The sequence below is a fragment of the Sceloporus occidentalis genome, unplaced genomic scaffold (genome assembly GCF_023333645.1).
Source record: "Sceloporus occidentalis isolate IW3139 unplaced genomic scaffold, rSceOcc1.0.p SCAF_38, whole genome shotgun sequence".
NCBI lineage: Eukaryota > Metazoa > Chordata > Lepidosauria > Squamata > Phrynosomatidae > Sceloporus > Sceloporus occidentalis.
The window spans coordinates 5,092,463-5,112,512 of NW_028317018.1; the positions used below are offsets into that span (position 1 = coordinate 5,092,463).

At 39.0% G+C, this 20,050-nt stretch overlaps 1 protein-coding gene across 1 annotated transcript in view; it reads left to right on the forward strand.

Annotated features, from left to right (window-relative positions):
* LOC149290654 (serine/threonine-protein phosphatase 6 regulatory ankyrin repeat subunit A-like) overlaps positions 1-18,479 on the forward strand; it is a 64,944-nt gene extending 46,465 nt beyond the window's left edge. The window contains exons 15-28 of the mRNA XM_089488446.1: positions 119-202; positions 3,203-3,314; positions 4,405-4,476; positions 5,121-5,322; positions 5,913-6,000; positions 6,901-7,018; positions 8,082-8,298; positions 10,014-10,101; positions 11,565-11,648; positions 12,525-12,670; positions 13,480-13,562; positions 14,545-14,627; positions 16,935-17,026; positions 18,220-18,479. Of these exons, the coding sequence (XP_089344572.1) occupies positions 119-202; positions 3,203-3,314; positions 4,405-4,476; positions 5,121-5,322; positions 5,913-6,000; positions 6,901-7,018; positions 8,082-8,298; positions 10,014-10,101; positions 11,565-11,648; positions 12,525-12,670; positions 13,480-13,562; positions 14,545-14,627; positions 16,935-17,026; positions 18,220-18,479 (1,729 nt within the window). The remainder of the gene's footprint in view (positions 1-118; positions 203-3,202; positions 3,315-4,404; positions 4,477-5,120; positions 5,323-5,912; positions 6,001-6,900; positions 7,019-8,081; positions 8,299-10,013; positions 10,102-11,564; positions 11,649-12,524; positions 12,671-13,479; positions 13,563-14,544; positions 14,628-16,934; positions 17,027-18,219) is intronic.
* Positions 18,480-20,050: the final 1,571 nt, after the last annotated feature.

A 20,050-nucleotide genomic window follows, 5' to 3' on the forward strand; every position in this document is an offset into this window, starting at 1 on the left:
TTCCTCTTTTTATGTGAATCTTCTTTAGCTTTCTCTTTATAACAGTTCATCCATTATTATAGGCATTGCTTGCATTTACTCTTCCTAACACCTAACTATGTTTGTTCCTTTGTTTAAGGGGAAGTAATATCTTGGGCAGCACTCATGAAGGCACAGAAGAATCTGAAAGGGCTGACATTTTAAAAGAAAATGAAGCTGCAGAGTATGTGTTTGCATCGTTTGTTTCTCTTTTAAACTCTAATGTACTGTTACACAACATCAACTCTTCCTAATCTATATACCAAGAGATACAGTGTTCAAGATAAAGATAACAAAAGATTAGTACTGAGTTATTGTGTTCCGCTGCAGGTTTTATAGCTGTCGCTGAGTCTAGATAAAAAATAGCATAGCGGTGTGTGAAGTATAATAAGATTACCATTAAAGGGTTTATAAATAATATCAACTAAGTCCTCAAAAAATTTAAGAGGGTGAAAGGTATAACTGAAGACCATGTATATGTTTAAAAGAAAAAATATTTAACCTCCAGACTGCAACATTAACCACTCTGTGTCTGGATCAGAGGCAACCCCCAGCGTCCCAGCCAAACATCAATATTCAAACAAACACAGGAGGTGGATTGATCTTCTTATTGAAGGAAACACGCAGATAATATTCATATCTGTAAAAATAGATTATTTATTGACCCATCCCTTGATCAATATAACATTTGTAAATCAAATATGCACCAAAGGAGAAGAAAGTAAGCCCCAAAATGGGGGAGGGGTGAAACCCCTTTAACAGTGCTTAATCTTTGGCACATTAACCCCAAACACCCACTGAACATAAATATATTCGCTATATATGTCACATGATTAAAATTAATTTCATTATAATTAACAACTCTTATAAAATCCAGCTATTGGTAAAATATATTAACAAGAATCATGTGACCCAAAATTACATGAAAAGAGTTGTGAAAAGAGAAAGCATGTAAAAAAAATATAGTTTGTATAATTGAAAACCAGCCTCTATGTTAATACCTAAAAACTCTTTTATTCGCACAATAGCTGTAATTTAATCTCAAGCATTTTATAGTAAATATATATGTATATGCTGTTGTAGTATATAGTGTTGGATCATGTTTCAGAGATGAAGAATCAGTATTTAGAACTTGGCTGATCAGTCAACTGAAGGTTTATACCAATGTGCTACAGGCCAGTTAGTCTTACATCTGTAGTGGGGAAATTAATGGAAACTATGTTAAAGGAAAGGATTGTTGAACATCTGAAGTCACATGGGTTTCAAGATCAAAAACAACATGGGTTTTCCTCAGGAAGATCTTGCCAAACAAATCTTATTGATTTCTTTGATTGGGTGACTAAAGTAATTGATCGTGGTGGTGCAGTAGACGTTGCGTATCTGGATTTCAGTAAGGCCTTTGACACTGTCCCACATAGAAGATTTATAAATAAACTGCAATCTCTGGGTTTAGATCCCAATGTTGTTGAATGGATTAAGGAGTGGCTGAGTGACAGACAACAGAGGGTTGTAGTCAATGGCGTATATTCAGAACAAGGTCTTGTTACCAGTGGGATACCTCAGGGATCTGTACTTGGACCCATTCTCTTTAATATTTTTATTAGTGATATTGCAGATGGACTTGATGGAAAGGTATGTTTATTTGCTGACGATACAAAAATTTGCAACAGGGTTGATGTTCCTGGAGGAAGAAGCCAAATGGCAAACGATCTAGGTAAACTGGAAAAATGGTCAGAGCTGTGGCAATTGGCATTTAATGTAGATAAATGCAAAGTAATGCACCTGGGGCATAAAAACCCAAGAGCAGAGTATAGAATATTTGATACTGTCCTAACCTCAACGTGTGAGGAAAGGGATTTAGTGGTAATTATTTCTGAGGATTTAAAGGTAGGCAGACAATGCAGTAGAGCAGCAGGTAATGCTAGCAGAATGCTTGGTTGTATAGCGAGAGGTATTAGCAGCAGAAAGAGGAAAGAGCTCATGCCGTTGTACAGATCACTGGTGAGACCTCACTTGGAGTATTGTGTACAGTACTGGAGACCATATCTCCAGAAGGATATAGAAATGTTGGAGAAAGTGCAGAGAAGGGCTACTAAAATGGTTTATGGATTACAAGATAAACCTTACCAGGACAGGTTAAAGGATCTTAACCTATATAGCCTGGAAAAAAGACGTGACAGGGGGGATATGATAGAAACATTTAAATACTTAAAGGGAATCAACAAGGTAAAGGAAGATAGTTTATTTAAAAGGAGAAATACTACCACAACAAGAGGACACAACCATAAACTAGAGGGGCAAAGGTTTAATGGTAACATCAGAAAATATTACTTTACGGAAAGGGTAGTGGACGCATGGAATAGCCTTCCAGCAGAAGTGGTAGATGTTAATACAGTAAAGTCATTTAAGCAAGCATGGGATAGGCATAAGGCCAAGCTAGATATAGGATAAGGGCAAGTACTAAAGGAAAGTACTCAGAGGTTGGGCAGACTGGATGGGCCTACTGGTTCTTATCTGCCGTCACTTTCTATGTTTCTAATGCAGAGTTCTGCCTTGAATTATACCTCCTGTCAGGCGTAAACATGTAGTACCTTCACTTTGGGCATAAATCACAGTGTTGACACCATAGTTTAGGAAGGATGGCTAACCCCCAGCTGCCACTCATATGTATGTTTGGGAAGTAGGAGAGCGCAGTTACAGGAATATTAAGCACTTTCTAGATCAACATTTAATTGCTCTTTATGGCAACTCCTCTGGATTTAGCACTCCAGGTTTACCTTTATAAACATGACCCTGCCGGTCTTTTGTATTTCTGGTTGGCTCCTAGTATTTTAAATGGGGACCAAGAAATTGCCATGCTATTAACCCGATCAGTTGTGGCCATTTACAGTTAAATCCTGGTCCGATAAGATATTTTTGGTGTGCATTTTTTCATTTATCACAGAATTCATTAATTAAAACGGTAATACTATGCCTGGACACATCACAGATGTTATGTGTGCCCTCTGTATAGTGCTAAAGCCTTTTAAAAACATAAATAATACACAATACATATAAAATAATAATTATTTTATAAACCACCAATGGTTATTGAAGGTCTATTTCACAATTCAGATTTCAAAATTGCTGTACATTTTCAGTATCTTATGCTGTTGTAATAAAAAAACTTTGCATTTTAAAATAGGTGTATAGCATTTCTGCTTCAGAATGGTGCCAACCCATTAATATTTGACAAGGCCGGATACAACGCTGTCCACTATGCTGCTGCGTATGGTCATAGGCAATGTCTGGAGTATGTAAGTAACTAACAAATGTGGATATACTCATAATGAATATATTTTTTATAATAATAATAGAGCTGACGGCCCCTTGACTAATGAAAAGATCATTGTATCTCCTATGAACACTTACTTGCATAACATCTATAATCTCTTTTTAGTATCCCAGAGGACACCATTTTTATAAAAAAATAGCAGTTTTGTGTACCTTTCAACACATCAAACAACCATAAAGGGACACATTGTTTTTGAGGTGATGCTGTAGGGATGGATTAGGAGTAAGGCATCTTTGTTGAAAGCTGTTTTACATTATTCAGAAAGTATTTGTCTACAGGGGTTGCTAAAGAGGAATATAAACATGGTCTTACCATCACCACCATAGCAACTATTCTGTAGGAGCAGGATGGTGCTGGTCACTTGGCTTCCACTCAAATGGCTTCAATGTGTGGCTACAGGCTAGATAGACACTGCTGTACATTGTGGGAGTGCAAGAGAGTAAGGCCTTAAAGTGTCAGAGACGATTTCCTAGCAACATCCAGCCCTGAGCAGGAACAGACAATTAGGGTAACAACTCTTGTTGCACGTAAAGTGTTACCCTGCAGCATGTGGCATGTCATTTATGCCACTATATGAGATTATAGATTGCACATGTTGTAGGGTAACACTTTTCATGTGCTGATCAAGAATAACTGAAAAGTAAATGCGTCATGGAGAATGCAGAAAGAACGCTTTTAAAACTGTACATCAGGAGTGCTCTTTATTTCCACACTACTGTGACTTTTAGGGGTGTAGAACAGTGTGAATTAATCAAACCCACCGGCCATTCTGAGCTCCTAGAAAAGAGTGACATCAATGAGGAATAGAGAGACTTGCGTCCGAACAACAACTGTCCTTCCTAAGCAGGACACTTGGAAGCTATGTGCTGAATTCTGTTGCATTGTTAATGGAGATTTCAACATTCACTGGTTTGCAGAATTAAGAAAAGGTTGCTGAAACGAACTTGCTAACTCCTGTTACAGTGAAGAGCCCAGTTTGGCAGCAGAGTGTTTGATCAATGATGTTCTTATTACAGCGTTAATGTGAAAATGTGCTTTATATTTATATTCAGCTTCTGGAAAGAACTAAAAACTGCACAGAGGAACCGTTTTTCTCGTCTGCAAAAAGCCCATTGCATTTAGCGGTATGTGGAATAAAAAAATGAGTAAATGACATATAACTCAAATAATTATGTAGAAAATGTACTTGTGCACTGTGAAATAAGTAGATAAGGTAGCTGGAAGTAATATGTAGTTGAGTAAAGCATTCATAACAGGATTGATCGGGTGAGAGAATCATTCACTTAATGCCAGACCACAAAAGGCATAAAATCAGGAGCACAGTTACTCAGAAATTACGGAAGCAGAAAACCTAGAAGGTGATGCAGTCTTAACAGGCTCCATTCTGATGTTGGCGACCATTGCTTCCATATTGTTAGCTGATCATACCAGAGTAGTGGTATGGGGCTGTGGACCTTCTCCTGTTGAAATCATTGTTATGATGGAAGCATGGCATGGGGAGTTCGACCGACCTTCACTGAAATGACACGCAAACATTTAGTGGTCCAGTGTTTGCAGCTAAAATGGAGATAACTGTGCAAAAATCACAGCAAAAATCAGACTGCAAATTGTGGATACTGGAGGGAGATATTGCATTCATTCGTGAGAGCTACAGCGTTAGTTTAAATTACACTGTTGGCATTTAACGTTCAACTACCACTTTATATCACATATCTCCTTTTTTAGTTTATTAAATTGATCATTTTAGTCACATTTCAATCTTGTTTAGGCATATAATGGACACCATCAAGCTTTGGAACTTCTTCTTCAGTATTTTGTTGATGTGGACATTAAAGATGAAAAGGGGCGGACGCCATTAGATCTTGCAGCGTTCAAAGGGCATACAGAATGCGTGGAATCTCTTATTAACCAGGGAGCCTCAATTCTTGTAAAGGACTTTGTCTCTGAAAGGACTCCTCTACATGCAGCTGGTATGTTCCTCTGTAAATAAATGACAGGTTCCATAACGTGTGCTTTTAGTAACAAAAATATGGTTATGTTTACATTAGGTGGATGTAAGCATACACAGCTTCCCACAGAATAGCTTCATGAGCAACACTCCCTCAAGTGACCGTGGAGCGTAAATCACAGCTAATGCCGGGGCAAATTTATTTTCACTTAATGGAAGCTGCCTATCTCAAGCAGTTCTGGAGATTTACTTTTGTACTAATGTGATTCATTTTATGTATAGTTGGGCATATACATGGAACATGCATTTAAGTGTGCACTTACACAGAGAATTCAGTAGTGGGTCCTTTTAGTAGCAAGAAACAAAGGTTACGTTTAATTGTATCTAGTTTAATTCCCATGTACCCAGTTCGTATTGCCCAGGGTTACCCCATTCTAGGGCATTTTTGAAGACCTAATACATAGAATTCATTGTTCTTTGTATTTCATTTAAACTCATGTCTAAAAATATTTTTTATGGGTGAGCTATATTTGGTTGGCAGTGACAAATCATTTCCATTTTCCATTCTGATTCACAATTCATAAAAAGGTTCAATTAAATTTTGTTCCGCAGTTATCAATGGGCATACATCATGCCTGCGGCTGTTACTGGAAATGACTGATACAGATGGCGTTGTAGATGTAGTGGATGCCAGAAAGCAGTAAGTGGTCTTTTTTATAGACTTTGCTGTAGTTGTTTCAAAATGGCTAATAAAAACATCAACAGGCTTCTGGGCGCATTCAGGGCATTTAGTAATTTGCTGGTCACAAATTGTTGTTAAGCCAATGGAAATATTACAGTGGCCACAAAAATCCCCACAGTTTTTCCCAGCTACTTTTTTACTTTCCTTTTTGCTTTACGTGCTATTATACTTTAAAACTACATTGGAAAAGTACGCATAAATAAACTGTGGCAACAGTTTTAAACAAAATAATAGGTCTAAATACAGTCAATGCTAAGTATGACAAGGCTCCTGTTTGAGAGAAACCTCATCTCCCCCTGAGCTCTCTGCTCAGCTTACTAAAGGGGGGCTATGACCACATTTTTCTTCAGGCATCAGTGGATTTACATGTTTTGTGCCCTCTCTGACCACATTGTAAAACAGTACGATTCATTTTAACTGCAAATGAGAAGGGAGATTAGGTAGGGATCTAGGAATGAAAAATCCAAAAGCTAATTCCCAATGGCCACTGGCCATTGCCAGTGTTGACTTCCTAAAACAAAAGCTAGCTTCTCAGCTCATTTTGGTAGTAGATGTACTTTTGTTCATTGATGTCCCGTGCACTTTAAAGTCAGATGTATGCTACTGGGCAAATAAGAATCCCTAACTGGGATGCAGGTAAAGACAGTGATGCCATTAAAGTGCAAGCCTTGTAAGGTTGTCCCTAAGTGACAGAGAGCTAATTGTCGGCCCGCTGTGACCCTGCTGAAAATCAGCCATACCTTTTGGCTCATATTTAATCTTATTTTCAGAATCTTTTGGCTTAGTGCTGCTGTATCATCGCACAGTGACATCACATATAAGCGTGTGCTACTGCTGATGTGCCTTATCTGTTTGTAGAACACCTTTGATGCTTGCAGTAACATACGGACACATTGATGCAGTCTCTCTGTTACTCGAAAAAGATGCATCAGTCAATGCAGTTGATGTCTATGAATGCACAGCACTGCACCGAGGGGTAAGTTATGCTCCTTATTATTCATGAGAACCCTATTTTGTTACGCTACTTGATAACTGAAAACTTAGACATATGGTTAAAGTAATACAATAGAATCTGAAGTCTAATGCAGTATTTTTGAACATTGTAAAGTGGCTTATTGTTATTGAAAGGGGCTGAAGTTTAGATCTCAGAAAACAACTTAATTAGTTGTTATTGCTTAAAGGAATGGTTATAACATTGTGATGTATAGTTCTGAATATAGCAAAATGTATAGATACCCAGCCCCACATTCACTGCAGCGTTTCACTGTGAAACACTCTGAAGAACATTTAGGGTTTTTAGTTTGACCTGTTAGCTGGTCTAATCAGGGTCACAGAAAGGTTGATTCTTGCAATCTATCGCAAGGGAACTTGCAGCATGGCCCACCTGCTCAGTCTGCTAAAAGGACACGCAGCAGCCACCAGGAAAGGAAGTCAGTGGCTTATGTCCCTAGCAAATAGATATCATTTTTATAATTACACATTTCATATTTCCACTTAATGTAGAGAAATGTACTTTGAGACATAGTTCTGAAAATAAAATGTCATAGTTCTAAAAAATGATACGCATCTAAAAGGTAAAATTATAGTTTATTTAAATTGATGAATTCAATATCTATAATCTTTCATTGTATATAAGTCAGGTCTGCTTAAAGGGAATACCCAATGTCAACTGGAAAGGGCAGATTTTCAAAGACTATAACACCATGTATGGCAAACATAATTGAGTAAATATGAAACAAAAATCTTGAAATTATGGGCCTTTGACAGCTGAAGTAAAACATACTGATTGTCACCATAGTCTCTCAAATATTTATCCAATTCACCCAAATATTCACCCAATAGTGTCCACAACATCCACTGTAATCCATTGATTGACTCGTGTTCGTGCGTAATTATTTGTGGAACTGAAGACTGACTTACCGTTATTTATCTACCTTTGTGCGAGCAATGTATAGAAAGCTAAATTGACAAATCGGGAATGCTTGATACAAAGAAAAGTACATTTTCATAACATTTAAACATCGGAAAATTCCCTGCAGATTATGACAGGCCATGAAGAATGCATCCAAATGCTGCTGGATCAGGAAGCATCACTTCTATGGAAAGATTCCCGAGGACGAACGCCGTTGCATTTTGCAGCAGCACGAGGTCACGCTACATTACTAAGTGAGCTGCTCCAGGTTGCACTCTCGGAAGGAGACAGCAATTTCATAGACAACAAAGGCTACACGCTGTTGCACTGGTCAGCTTATAATGGTAAATAATAATGAATATTCTTGTTTCAAAAATGTGATAGGATCTGTTTAAAGAAACAGATGAAGTAAAAACCATTTTACTTAATGATGCCACAGAAATTTCTTATGGTTGCCCCAGAGAGGATAACTACAAACTGATTGCTAACTCAAAGGCAGAAGGACATGGGTGAGCCGCTTTCAGGCAGGTAGACAAGATATAGGGGTAAGTTCGTATACAAAGGAGTATCAGAAGGGTGGGGGGTAACCTTAAGGTGATATACCAGAAAAAGACAAAATAATATATACTGTAGTACCCCTATCGAAAGAATAAGTGAAGACTTAAATTTGATTGAAATCAATAGATAAAATAGAGCCAAATTAAGTAAAATAAATACATAAAGACATTACATTGCTGGTAAACTGTAATTGTATTTCTTAGCATAAGGTGTTGCAATGTTTACTACAGTCTTCTACTAAACGATTCAAACAATAGCCTTAGAGATAACAGAGTTTGAAAACAATTACATTCTGGAAGATCTGTTGGAACTATGCCCAGAACCAGGCCCGGACTGGGACAAAAAATAGGTCCGGGCATTTAAGCCCGAGCAGCCCATATTTATTTATTTATTTATTATTAAAGCCCACCCTTCATGTACCATCTTTGCATTTACTCATTCACACAAATCATTAACACATTTATGAATGCAGTCTCACAAATCATTCAAGCAATTCATCCACACATGAATTCATTAATTGTCATACGCATTCACACAATTCATCCACACATTTATTCATTCATTCATTCTCATACGCATTCACACTACCCACTCTCCCCATCTTATCTGCCCCTTCTCACTATGTTCCCCCTTTTCACTATGTACCCCCTCTCACTATCTATCCCCTCTCCTCATTTCTCACTATCTAACCCCCCTCTGCCCCTTCTCACTGCACCCCCCTCCCTCACCCTACATACCTTGTTGCCGGAGCAAGCAGCAACTGCGGCCGGGCCCGCGGCAGGACCGGACTAACTGGGCCTATGCAGCCTCTACGGCCGCATTAACGCAGGACATAAGGGGCACCTGCCCCTTAAGCCCGCCGCAACTGCGACCGGGTCCGCCACTCTAAGGGGCCGGGAAGCCCCCACCAGGGCCGGCCTTAGGGGTCTGCGGCCGCACAGGGCTTACATTAAAACATCGGGGGGGGGTTTTAACTTTATTTAACATCCTCCATGTTAAATAAAGTTAACAAAAACTTTATTTAACATGGAGGATGTTAAATAAAGTAAAAAAACAAACCCCATGTTTTAATTTAAACCCTGTGAGGCCGCACACCCGTAAGGCCGGCCCTGGTGGGGGCTTCCCGACCCCTTAGAGTGGCGGACCCGGTCGCAGTTGCGGCCGGCTTAAGGGGCAGGTGCCCCTTACGCCCTGCGTTAATGCGGCTGTAGAGGCCGCATAGGCCCAGTCAGTTCGGTCCTGACTGGGCCTATTTTAAGGTAGGGGCCTGGAGCTTCAGCTCCATCAGCCCCTAAGTCAATCCGGCCCGGCCCACCGGGTTTGCCCGATGGCCAGTCCGGGCCTGCATATTATTATGGTTCTGTTTGTCTAAGGAAAATATTGAACATTTCTGTAATAAGTACATTGTGGTTTAAAACAGCAAAGTAAACAACTCATCTCTTTATATTCTTCACTTGTAGCATTTGTTAATTGTTTTATTTGTTTTGTTTTAATTACACAGGTAATGAAAACTGTTTAGAGGTACTACTAGAGCAAAAATCATTCAGAAACTTTCACGGAAATCTCTTTTCTCCATTGCACTGTGCTGTGTAAGTATAACTGTGTAATATTTATCAATTAGAAGAATATCATGATCTTACAGGTTTATTTAAATATGGTGTTATCTCTAAACGGACACCTCGGCTTTACGTTGACAAGAGGTCCTGTGGATTTTAGTGAAACATGATGGATGAGGTTTTCTGCCGCACCTCTGGAGTGTCCATTTAAGAGATTATAGTCCATTGTAGGAAAAAGTTTTAATAGGCCATAACTGAACAAGTATGTCTGGAATTAAGGATCCAGTTTTACTTCAGGAGCCAGCATGATTAGCCAAGAAGATATAGTAAAACTTTAGAAGCAATGGCTATCTGGTTCTTGGGAACACAGAGTAGATGGGGAGCAAAGTATTTTACTGGAGGTGCTTGCATTGATTTAGGGGTCTGGGCTGGCAAAGGTTTGAGAAACAATGAAAAGCCATTTAGTATGTGAGCCATCCTACATTGTCCTTTCTCTAAATCTTCCGTAGATTCAAAGTTACCAAGTGATGAATAAGTCGTAGTTTTAGTAGATAGGATACATGTAATGAAGACATAAAATAAAGAAGAATATAATATAAACAAAAAGTGAAGAATTTATAAACACTCTTCTTTATGCTAGAAACCATTATCATGCATCCAATTAAATTAATTTTTGTGTGGCATTTCTGAAAACGCAAGAAATGCAATACTTCTGGTGTTGCAGGCTAAACCGATTTTTTAATCTTCAAGCGTATATCTTAATATAAATCATCAATAATTATATTAATATATCAACAAATAAGTAACATGCTTGCGTAATGTGAAGGTCCACAGTATGTGAATGTCTACAACATTTATAGAAAAATGTGTGACCGCAGCTTACAGCATTTGTATGCAAATATAATAAATCAGACTGTTACAAATACTTTATGAACCCCTGCTGTCTGGTGCACAGATAAGACAGCATCCCGGGGCCACAAGCCCTGCAAGGAAGGAGATACCATTCAGACCAGCTGTTCTAACAAGACTCCAAGGTCCTCCTCAGCATCAATTAGTAGGCTTAACAGTGGCCACGGAGTAAAATTTACAAGATGGAGAGGCCCTACATGCTAGCTGCACTGTTGGATCCGAAGCTCCTCTGCATTTGCCACAGTCAGGTTTATCAGTTCCCATTGGCAGAATTTACTCCTCCATAATTTACCCAAAGTTGCATCCCCATTTAGCACCCATCAAACCCTGCATCTGTGAGAATACAGTTTTTGAGAGCCTCTAATAAGAAATCAAAAAATCTGCTCCTGCGCTTCAGTTATGTTTCTATTTGTGGTTGAAATGTGCATTGAGTGCTACATGCATGGTGTCATACCTGGACCATCTCTTCTTATTTTTTTTTTCATTACACATGTAAGATAAAAAGAAAAATGTATGCATCTTTATACCCACTGGGTTCAAAGTATTGTCATTCCTTCATAACATTGCTTTTCTTTCTGTTCTTTTAGAGTTAATAATCATGAAAACTGTGCTGCGCTGCTTATCGGGGCTATAGATGCAAGCATTGTCAATTGTAAAGACAGCAAAGGAAGGTAATGAACACAAGCAATTGTTTGTAACATAACAAATGCAAAATGGTTTAAACTGCAGTCCTGATAAAGGTAACTGTCATTGATGCTAAAGGGGGCAATACACAATTTTAAGAACTAAAGGTATTCAGACTTTTGAACAGGGGTCATTTCATTTTTGTTGCTATGTTTTGTTTTATGATTGTGCCATTCTCTTATAACCTACAATTGAATATGAATCCCATTAGAAATGCAAGAAATCTATTTTGCCTGCTCACTCATTCACCCTTTCTTTAAAAATGGTACATATTTTACCTTATATAACTTTTAATCACAGCTGCATATGCAGGTAATAGAACAGATTATTTAATAAACATTATATCAGTATTTTAAATGTAAAATAAGAAATATTCCTTTTATATATGCTGACATAATACACTAACAAATACATATACACTCTCTAACATGATAAACCTATACATACTAATACATATATACATATACACACTTACACTCCTTCTCTCCCTCTCCCACCTTCAGTACAACTGCCCCCCCCTTACCTAGAACAGAGCCATATCTTCAGTGCAGCTCGCACTCTCTGTGCAAGCTACCTCACTACTACTGCATCATGTAATGTGTGTTACATGACCAGATGGAACCAGGACAAGTGAGAGCAAGAAAGTCTTGAAAGCTAATGTAACACTATACCTTAACTATCAATGTAGGTCCACTAAAGCGTATCACTAATGGGCAAAAATACACATTTAATGGTGCTTTTCATAGAATATAATATTGAAAAAAGTCAGTGCTCTATTTTAATGTCACTGGCATCTCTGAGAATGTTAGCCTAAATGTTGCTTTGTGTAAAAATGTTGTTACTGGTTGTTTTTCTGTTTTTAGAACTCCACTCCATGCAGCAGCCTTTAATAATCATGTGGATTGCCTGAAGCTGCTTTTAAGTTACAATGCAAATGTAAATATTATAGACAACTCAGGGAAATCAGCACTAATGATGGCTGTGGAAAAGGGTCATCTAGATGCTACAGGTTTGTAAACTTGATTTCTGTTTACTTTCGGAGAAATGTTTCCTGGATTATAGTGATTTAAAAATGTACTATTGCAGCCTGTTGTTATGCAAATATGTAAATACATACTGGTGATTCGCCACTGCCCATTCATGAAAGTAAATATGCTATGAGCTCAACTTTTGCTGGTCAAATAACCCAGTAATATAACTGCCCAAGACACATTTGACAATTATATATATATATATATATATATATATATATATATATATATATATATATAATTTTTTTTAATGTTATGTTCATGCTAGATTCACTTTTGTGGCTCTGCATTGATTTGCAAAAATTTTTGATAATTAGCAAAACTTAAAAGTAAGAGCAGGTAGGGACTGCAGTCACCTTCACGGCCCATATGCCAACCCATCATAAAATGATGAATGTACATATGCACACACATTTTGATTAGGGGAAGGGCTGGGGGCAGATAAAAGAAAGTGGCACCCTGCCCCCCATGTATATACACATTCACTCACATGCCCTTTCACACACATCTGGAGCCTTTCTCCAGTCCTGCAAGCTACCGCTCTGCTACTGCATGGTCAAGTAGAGTCATGTTACACGACCCCACTGCGCTCCCACCTCTCTTTGCCACTGACTCAACTCAGACCAACTTTTGGGTCCCTCAGGGTCCAGCCTACCACTGATTTTGATTGAATTAATAATTTTCATCTACATTCCACTTTCTCATACTGTTACAACATGCTTGAAAATAACGCTTCTGTGACAGGTGCATTATACGTTGTTTAAAAATAAATCTTTTGTATTTTTAGGTATTTTGATTAATAGAACAAAAGTGGATTTGGCTGGAAAAGATAAGCTTTCAAATACAGCACTTCATTTGGCCTGCATTGCAGTAAGTAAAAAACACTCTCTAGGACGAAAATGTGTTATTTCTTTATCATTTCACAGTGCTTGTAAAAATATGTTTTAAATAAAATGTGTATCATTTACATAGACTCCATACATAAAATATTTATACACATGTAATTTCAACGTTACGTGTCCTTGAGACTAGATTCCACTTCACTTACAGACCACTAGTGATGTATTCTGACTTAGACCGTCCAATCAACTGGCGGACTGATCGTCCCTGATTTGGCGATCAAGACCACGGTGTGCTGCAGTTATACTATAACAAGTCTCCAAACACCCCATAGTTGACTTATAAAATTGAAAAAAATATTTTTTAGAAAAACCCAATGATACTTACCAACCTAATATTATTTAAAAAAATAAAAACATGGTGTAGGGAGCATTTTTACTCTTTAATGCGCTCAAAAAAAGTGCAGTTTTTTGCCACATATTTTGGAAGCGGTTTGTGGAGAAATGGTTGCAGGAAAAAAGAAAACGGGTCCTTCTGAAGTAGCCTTTATTATGTGCTTTTCAGAAACATATAGTTTTGGGGGTGTTTTCTAACAGGGTCAACCCAAGTAGGTGAACAGGCCACCAGCAGCATAAATAGGCAGGTGGTAGCACACCGGTGTCGGGGGCTTGCGGGAACAGGGAGGAGGTAGCACACTGGTGTCGGGGGTTTGCGGAAATAGGCAGGTGGTAGCAGACTTGGGAGAGGAACAGGCGCTCCACAACAGACAGGAGGCGGAGGCAGGCTCAAGCAGATTAGAACCTAGGTGAGTATAGAAACTGTTGTTCAGGAGATTTTTTATATGATTTTATATGAATATGATTCAGTGAAAATAAACATTTAGTTTCACGTGGTAAAAATGTCACAAGTTGAAAAAATTAATTACTGCTTTCAAAACTGTATGGTTTTATACAAATTAAGCATTTTCCAAATTTCTACTTAAAACATGTCTGTATGCAATTTATGCTTTCAGGGTCATGAAGGTTGTGCATTGATAATTCTTGACAAAATAGAAGATAAAAACATTATCAATGCAACCAATAATGCTTTGCAAACGTAAGTGTGACATTATTGTTGTTGTTGCTATTAAGAATTACACAGTTTCACAAATTATAGTTCATGTAACGATTTATGAAATATATAGAGGTGAACATCCCATGGATTTTAAACTAATTAAATAAATACAGGCTGCTACCAGGCAGTGAGAAAGTGTGGGGAGCTGGGGAAGAATTGATTTTGGAGGCTGGGGGATATGTAAGTCACTTTTTTTTCCCTTTCCTATATACTGTTGAAATGTGTGTGTATATATATATATATATATATACACAATATGTATATGTACCTATACTTTAGGGCTGCAACTAACGATTATTTTAATAATCGATTAGTTGGCCGATTATTTTTTCGATTAATCGATTAATCGGATAAAAAAAAACAATATGCAATTTTTTTGTTTATTTAAAATAATTTAATGAACTGGATGTTAAAAAACAACTTAAAATTTACATTAACATTCTTATTTTGTTATGATGTAATAAAAAAACAATATTTTCAAAGTACAAAAACCCAAACACAATATTTATGAAACAAAATAACCCCAAACATTCTGAAAAGAGGTGGACTATTACTGTTCAAGAAACTTTGCACCCAGCACTTTGCACCCGGCACTTTGCACCCAGCCCTGGCACTTTGCACCCAGCACTTTGCCCCACCCCTGGCACTTTGCACCCGGCAATTTGCACCCGGCACTTTGCCCCAGCCCTGGCACTTTGCACCCAGAACTTTGCACCCAGCACTTTGCACCCAGCCCTGGCACTTTGCACCCAGAACTTTGCACCCAGCCCTGGCACTTTGCACCCAGCCCTGGCACTTTGCACCCAGCCCTGGCACTTTGCACCCAGCACTTTGCACCCGGCACTTTGCACCCAGCCCTGGCACTTTGCACCCAGCACTTTGCACCCAGCCCTGGCACTTTGCACCCAGCACTTTGCACCCAGCCCTGGCACTTTGCACCCAGTCCTGGCACTTTGCACCCAGTCCTGGCACTTTGCACCCAGCCCTGGCACTTTGCACCCAGCACTTTGCACCCAGCCCTGGCACTTTGCACCCAGCCCTGGCACTTTGCACTGTGCCCCTGCACCCAGTCTCCAACTCTGCCCTGCACCCAGCCCTGCCCCCACATTCTGCCCTGCCCCCACACTCACACCCTGCACCCACTCTGCTCTGCACCCACACTCACACTCTGCCCTGCACCCAGTCTCCAACTCTGCCCTGCACCCCCACCCCCACTCTGCCCTGCACCCAGTCTCCTGCCCTGCCCCCACACTCACACCCTGCCCTGCATCCCCACCCCCACCCTGCCCTGCACTCAGTCTCCTACCCTGGCCTGCCCCCCCCCCCCACTCTGCCCTGGATCCCCTGAAACCCCACCCCCACCCCCGCGAATCGCTCTGTGCGAATGGAGCCACTCGCACAGAGCGAACCGCTCTGTGCGAACGGAGCCACTCGCACAGAGCGAATCGCTCTGTGCGAACGGAGCCACTCGCACAGAGCGAACCGCTCTGTGCGAACGGAGCCACTCGCACAGAGCGAACCGCTCTGTGCGAACGGAGCCACTCGCACAGAGCGAACCGCAACTAAAAGAAGGCGCGTGTAGCGGAAGCGGGGAACGCTCGCGGAGGTAAGTAAAAGGAGCCGAGTGCTCCAACAACTAATCGATCACTCGATTAATCGATAACGGAAATCGTCGACAACGATTTCCGTTATCGATTATTATCGATTTTATCGATTCGTTGTTTCAGCCCTACTATACTTCTTTCTTCTGCCACATCTCTGTGACACTGGCTTCCTGGTAAACTTCTGTAAAGGGGGGGGGCTCTAGGTAGACCCCCTCTCCCTGGTGGCCAAAACAATGGAGATAGATTTGTGGAGAAAGGGGTGCAGTTTCTTTCTATAAAATGGTAGAGCGTCTGCACACACCTTCTCCCCTAGTTGGAAGAAGTTCACCAGGAGGCCATGTTTATGGAGAAGCAGACAAAGAAAGAAGACAAGGGATGGAGCGGGTGACAACCCATGAGTGGGAGAGAGCATGAGTTATGGTGTGAGAGAGAAATTGTTTTTGGTCTCTTTGCATAAGTCTAGTGCATAGTACAGTGCATTCTCTGCAACAAGTAGCAAAACAGCAGACTGACAATGTGACTTGTGAAACTAATATAAGCTGTACAGACACATTGTGCATGAACATTTTGCTTTACAATGATGCATCACTAATAGTTATTTAAGAATGCATAAACCATTTTGTGTTATGGCTGTCGTATCGTACAGATGTAAGATCCAAAAAGTCTCAATGCTTTTGAATTTTAGGCCACTTCATATAGCAGCACAGAAAGGATATAAAAGTATTGTTGAGAGATTGATCAGTAAAGGAGCATGTGTTCTTTCGCTGGACGATGATGGTAAGTGAATAATCACTTGTGGTTAATTTCTTACTATTTTAATATAAATTATTGCTGTTGTGAGCAATGAAAAGCAGAAACTGACTTGATTATAACAATCAATGTAAGTTAACATGAAATAACTGCAAGTTTTACTTTTTTGTAAAATAAATACAATGGGTGGTCACACCAGAGTTATACTTTGTATTATATATAATATCCGTGGATAATACTGGGAGACCTCCCCATGGAAAGGTCTCCGTAATGAATGTTCAGTCCTTCAGTTTCAATGTTTCAACTCAATGTAACTCTTCTACACACTCATGGATTAAGGAACGAATACTTCTAGACTCAGCAGATATACAGACTCATCCGATTAGGAGAAACAGGTGCTCAATCAGTTAGAAAAGAAGCTTTAAAGTAGCATTTCGTATGTTATTCTGCCCTTGAACTGCTTTCATTTGGGAATGCTTACAATTGATATTTAAATCTGATAAAATGTTAAAGAAGCAAAACAAAGAACATCGTTTAATATATAGTCTTCCTTGAACCAAATTGAACTAAAAGCATATTAGTGCAAAACATTAATGTCCGTTCTGTGTCTGTTTTTCAATTGTTTGATTTCTGTGTGTGCTTTTTGTTCAGCTTTTTCGATATTTAGGTTATAACACAATGGATCTAAAAAAAAATATATATAATAACAATAACTTTTTGGGTGATATAGGTCAGGGGTGGGTAATAATTATGAGATTTGGTAAAATGGGGCTGGATATTTTTTATGATTCAATAAACCTATGATACATATAGACGTCCATGTAAAGATTGTCTCAATTCAGTTCATACCTATCAAATGCACATGCAAGTAACTTTTAAAGGGACAAGATGAAGCTCTAAATTAGCAGCACCCTATCATTGTACCATTGTTGCCCACCCCTGCTGTAGAAAAGGCATAGAAAAGCTTCTATATTGATTAACCAATGTGTGACCCCTGTTGGGAAACCAAACTGTCCCATTAAAAAAACCATTATAACAAGTATTGCAGATTGCTGCTTTAAAACAAGCGATGTTTATTTGTTGCATGTCTTGTAAAATAATTGTTCTGACACCGTCTAATGCAATGTCTATCATCTGTTGCTTGTTAGATCACACAGACGTGTGGATCTCTCACTGCTGTATCTAATACTAACTGTTGCTTTGTCTGCATTTGTGCCCAGGTCACACTCCAGCACTGGCTTGTACCCCTAACAAAGATGTAGCTGACTGCCTGGCACTTATATTGGCTGCCATGATGTCTTTACCTCCTTCCAGCACAATGACCTCCTTCAACCGCATTAGCCTTAAAAAGGACACTTTGAGTAAAAGACACTTCTGTAATGACTCCATTATAAACTGCAATAACTTTAATCAAGCACAGAACTCTAAATTACAAACTGAAGTGGATAATGAGGATTTATCAGACTCTGAAACCTTTTAAAACAACAGTACTATACCTTTTACAACATTCTATTTTTAATGTAACACTCAGCGTCTGATAATGTGACACTTAGGATCTGGATATTGTTACTTATCTAGTGCCATCAGATTGCTTTTTATCTCTGATTGCACTTACAAACAATGATAATCTACCTCATATTTTTAAGAGGGTCATTAAGCAAAAAAAGTTAGAGGGAAAAAAAACTACAGACCCTTTACAGGTTGCATTATCAAAGTTACCTTGAACTGGGGCCATATTTAGACATTACAGTAATGATATTTTAAAAAATTATTTTTAAAATAGGTAGCAGATCACCAGTCTGGCCTGTTATTCACATTGTGAGTGCATGTGTGACATTAACAGTGTACACTGGTGTAGCATATTCTTCATGGGAAGACACTAATTTTGTCTTCTGTTAGTCTTTCATATATTTCCCTAAAAAGAACTAGGCCGTTTACGTGGTATGACCTGACATAAAGTGACTTCAAAATGGAGGCATTATGAAAGTATTAATTTTTGTCAACTGAGTTAATGTGAAACAAAGTCTCAATGTACTGTCATTGATTTAGAATAGAAAATGGACAGACTAGATGGGCAGAATGGTTCTTATCTGCCATCAACTTCTATGTTTAAACACATTTGCGTGTAGTTGTAATTCATAGGAAGTCTATACTTATTGGCAGACGGCAGCAATGCCTGTGGATCCCCAGGTGTAAAATAATCTACTCAGAAAAACGTGGTATCTTATTTTAGCCCTGTGACACTTTCAGGAATCTGAAACAGAGACTTTGAAGTCCTAGAAACAAATGTCATCCCTGTTTGTAGACTGTATGTATAGCACCTAACATATGACTCCACTGTATCCTGCAAGTCTGAGCAGTGCATTGGCTTTATAAGGCATATTGAGGAAAAATGTCTGACGCTGAAAGAGTTAACGGTACAAATCTTAAGACATAATACATATTTAGCCATATATTTTTTCTGAGAAAGCTGCCTTTCTGTTTCTGTTATGGTAAGTGAAATATTGATAGTAATAGTAGCCACAAGTGAATTTTGGAAGAATGAATCTGTATAGCAGTACACATATATATTTTTTACATTTTCCATTCTTTTTTGCTTATGTTATTGTTAAAAAGCACAAATACGCATGGATTTTGTATAGTGATTTTTTTAAGCTTACATGCTATGTTACCTGTAGTGAAATGGTTGGAAGCACACTGTTTACTAGTGTTTGCTGGGTGCTTTCCATGCCACCATAGTAGGAAAACAAATATTATACCCGAGTCTGTGATATGAGAAAATACCTTTTGTTCAGTAACAGTTTTGTATGTGTGAGGAGTAAATTTATAAAGGTAAAGCTAGCATGGTTCAGGGAAGTGGTGAATTTACCTCTGGTGCGGCCATAGGCCTGCCCCATGGCACCCCAGCTGCCCCCTCCATGGTCAGCAATTTCACTGCATTAAAAGGCACACTATGCCTTTAAGACACAGTACACCGGGATATGCGGTGCCTTTTAATGCAGTCTTAGGAGCTTGCACTGAGCCTCTCCCTTATAATGGGCCCATTGAGCA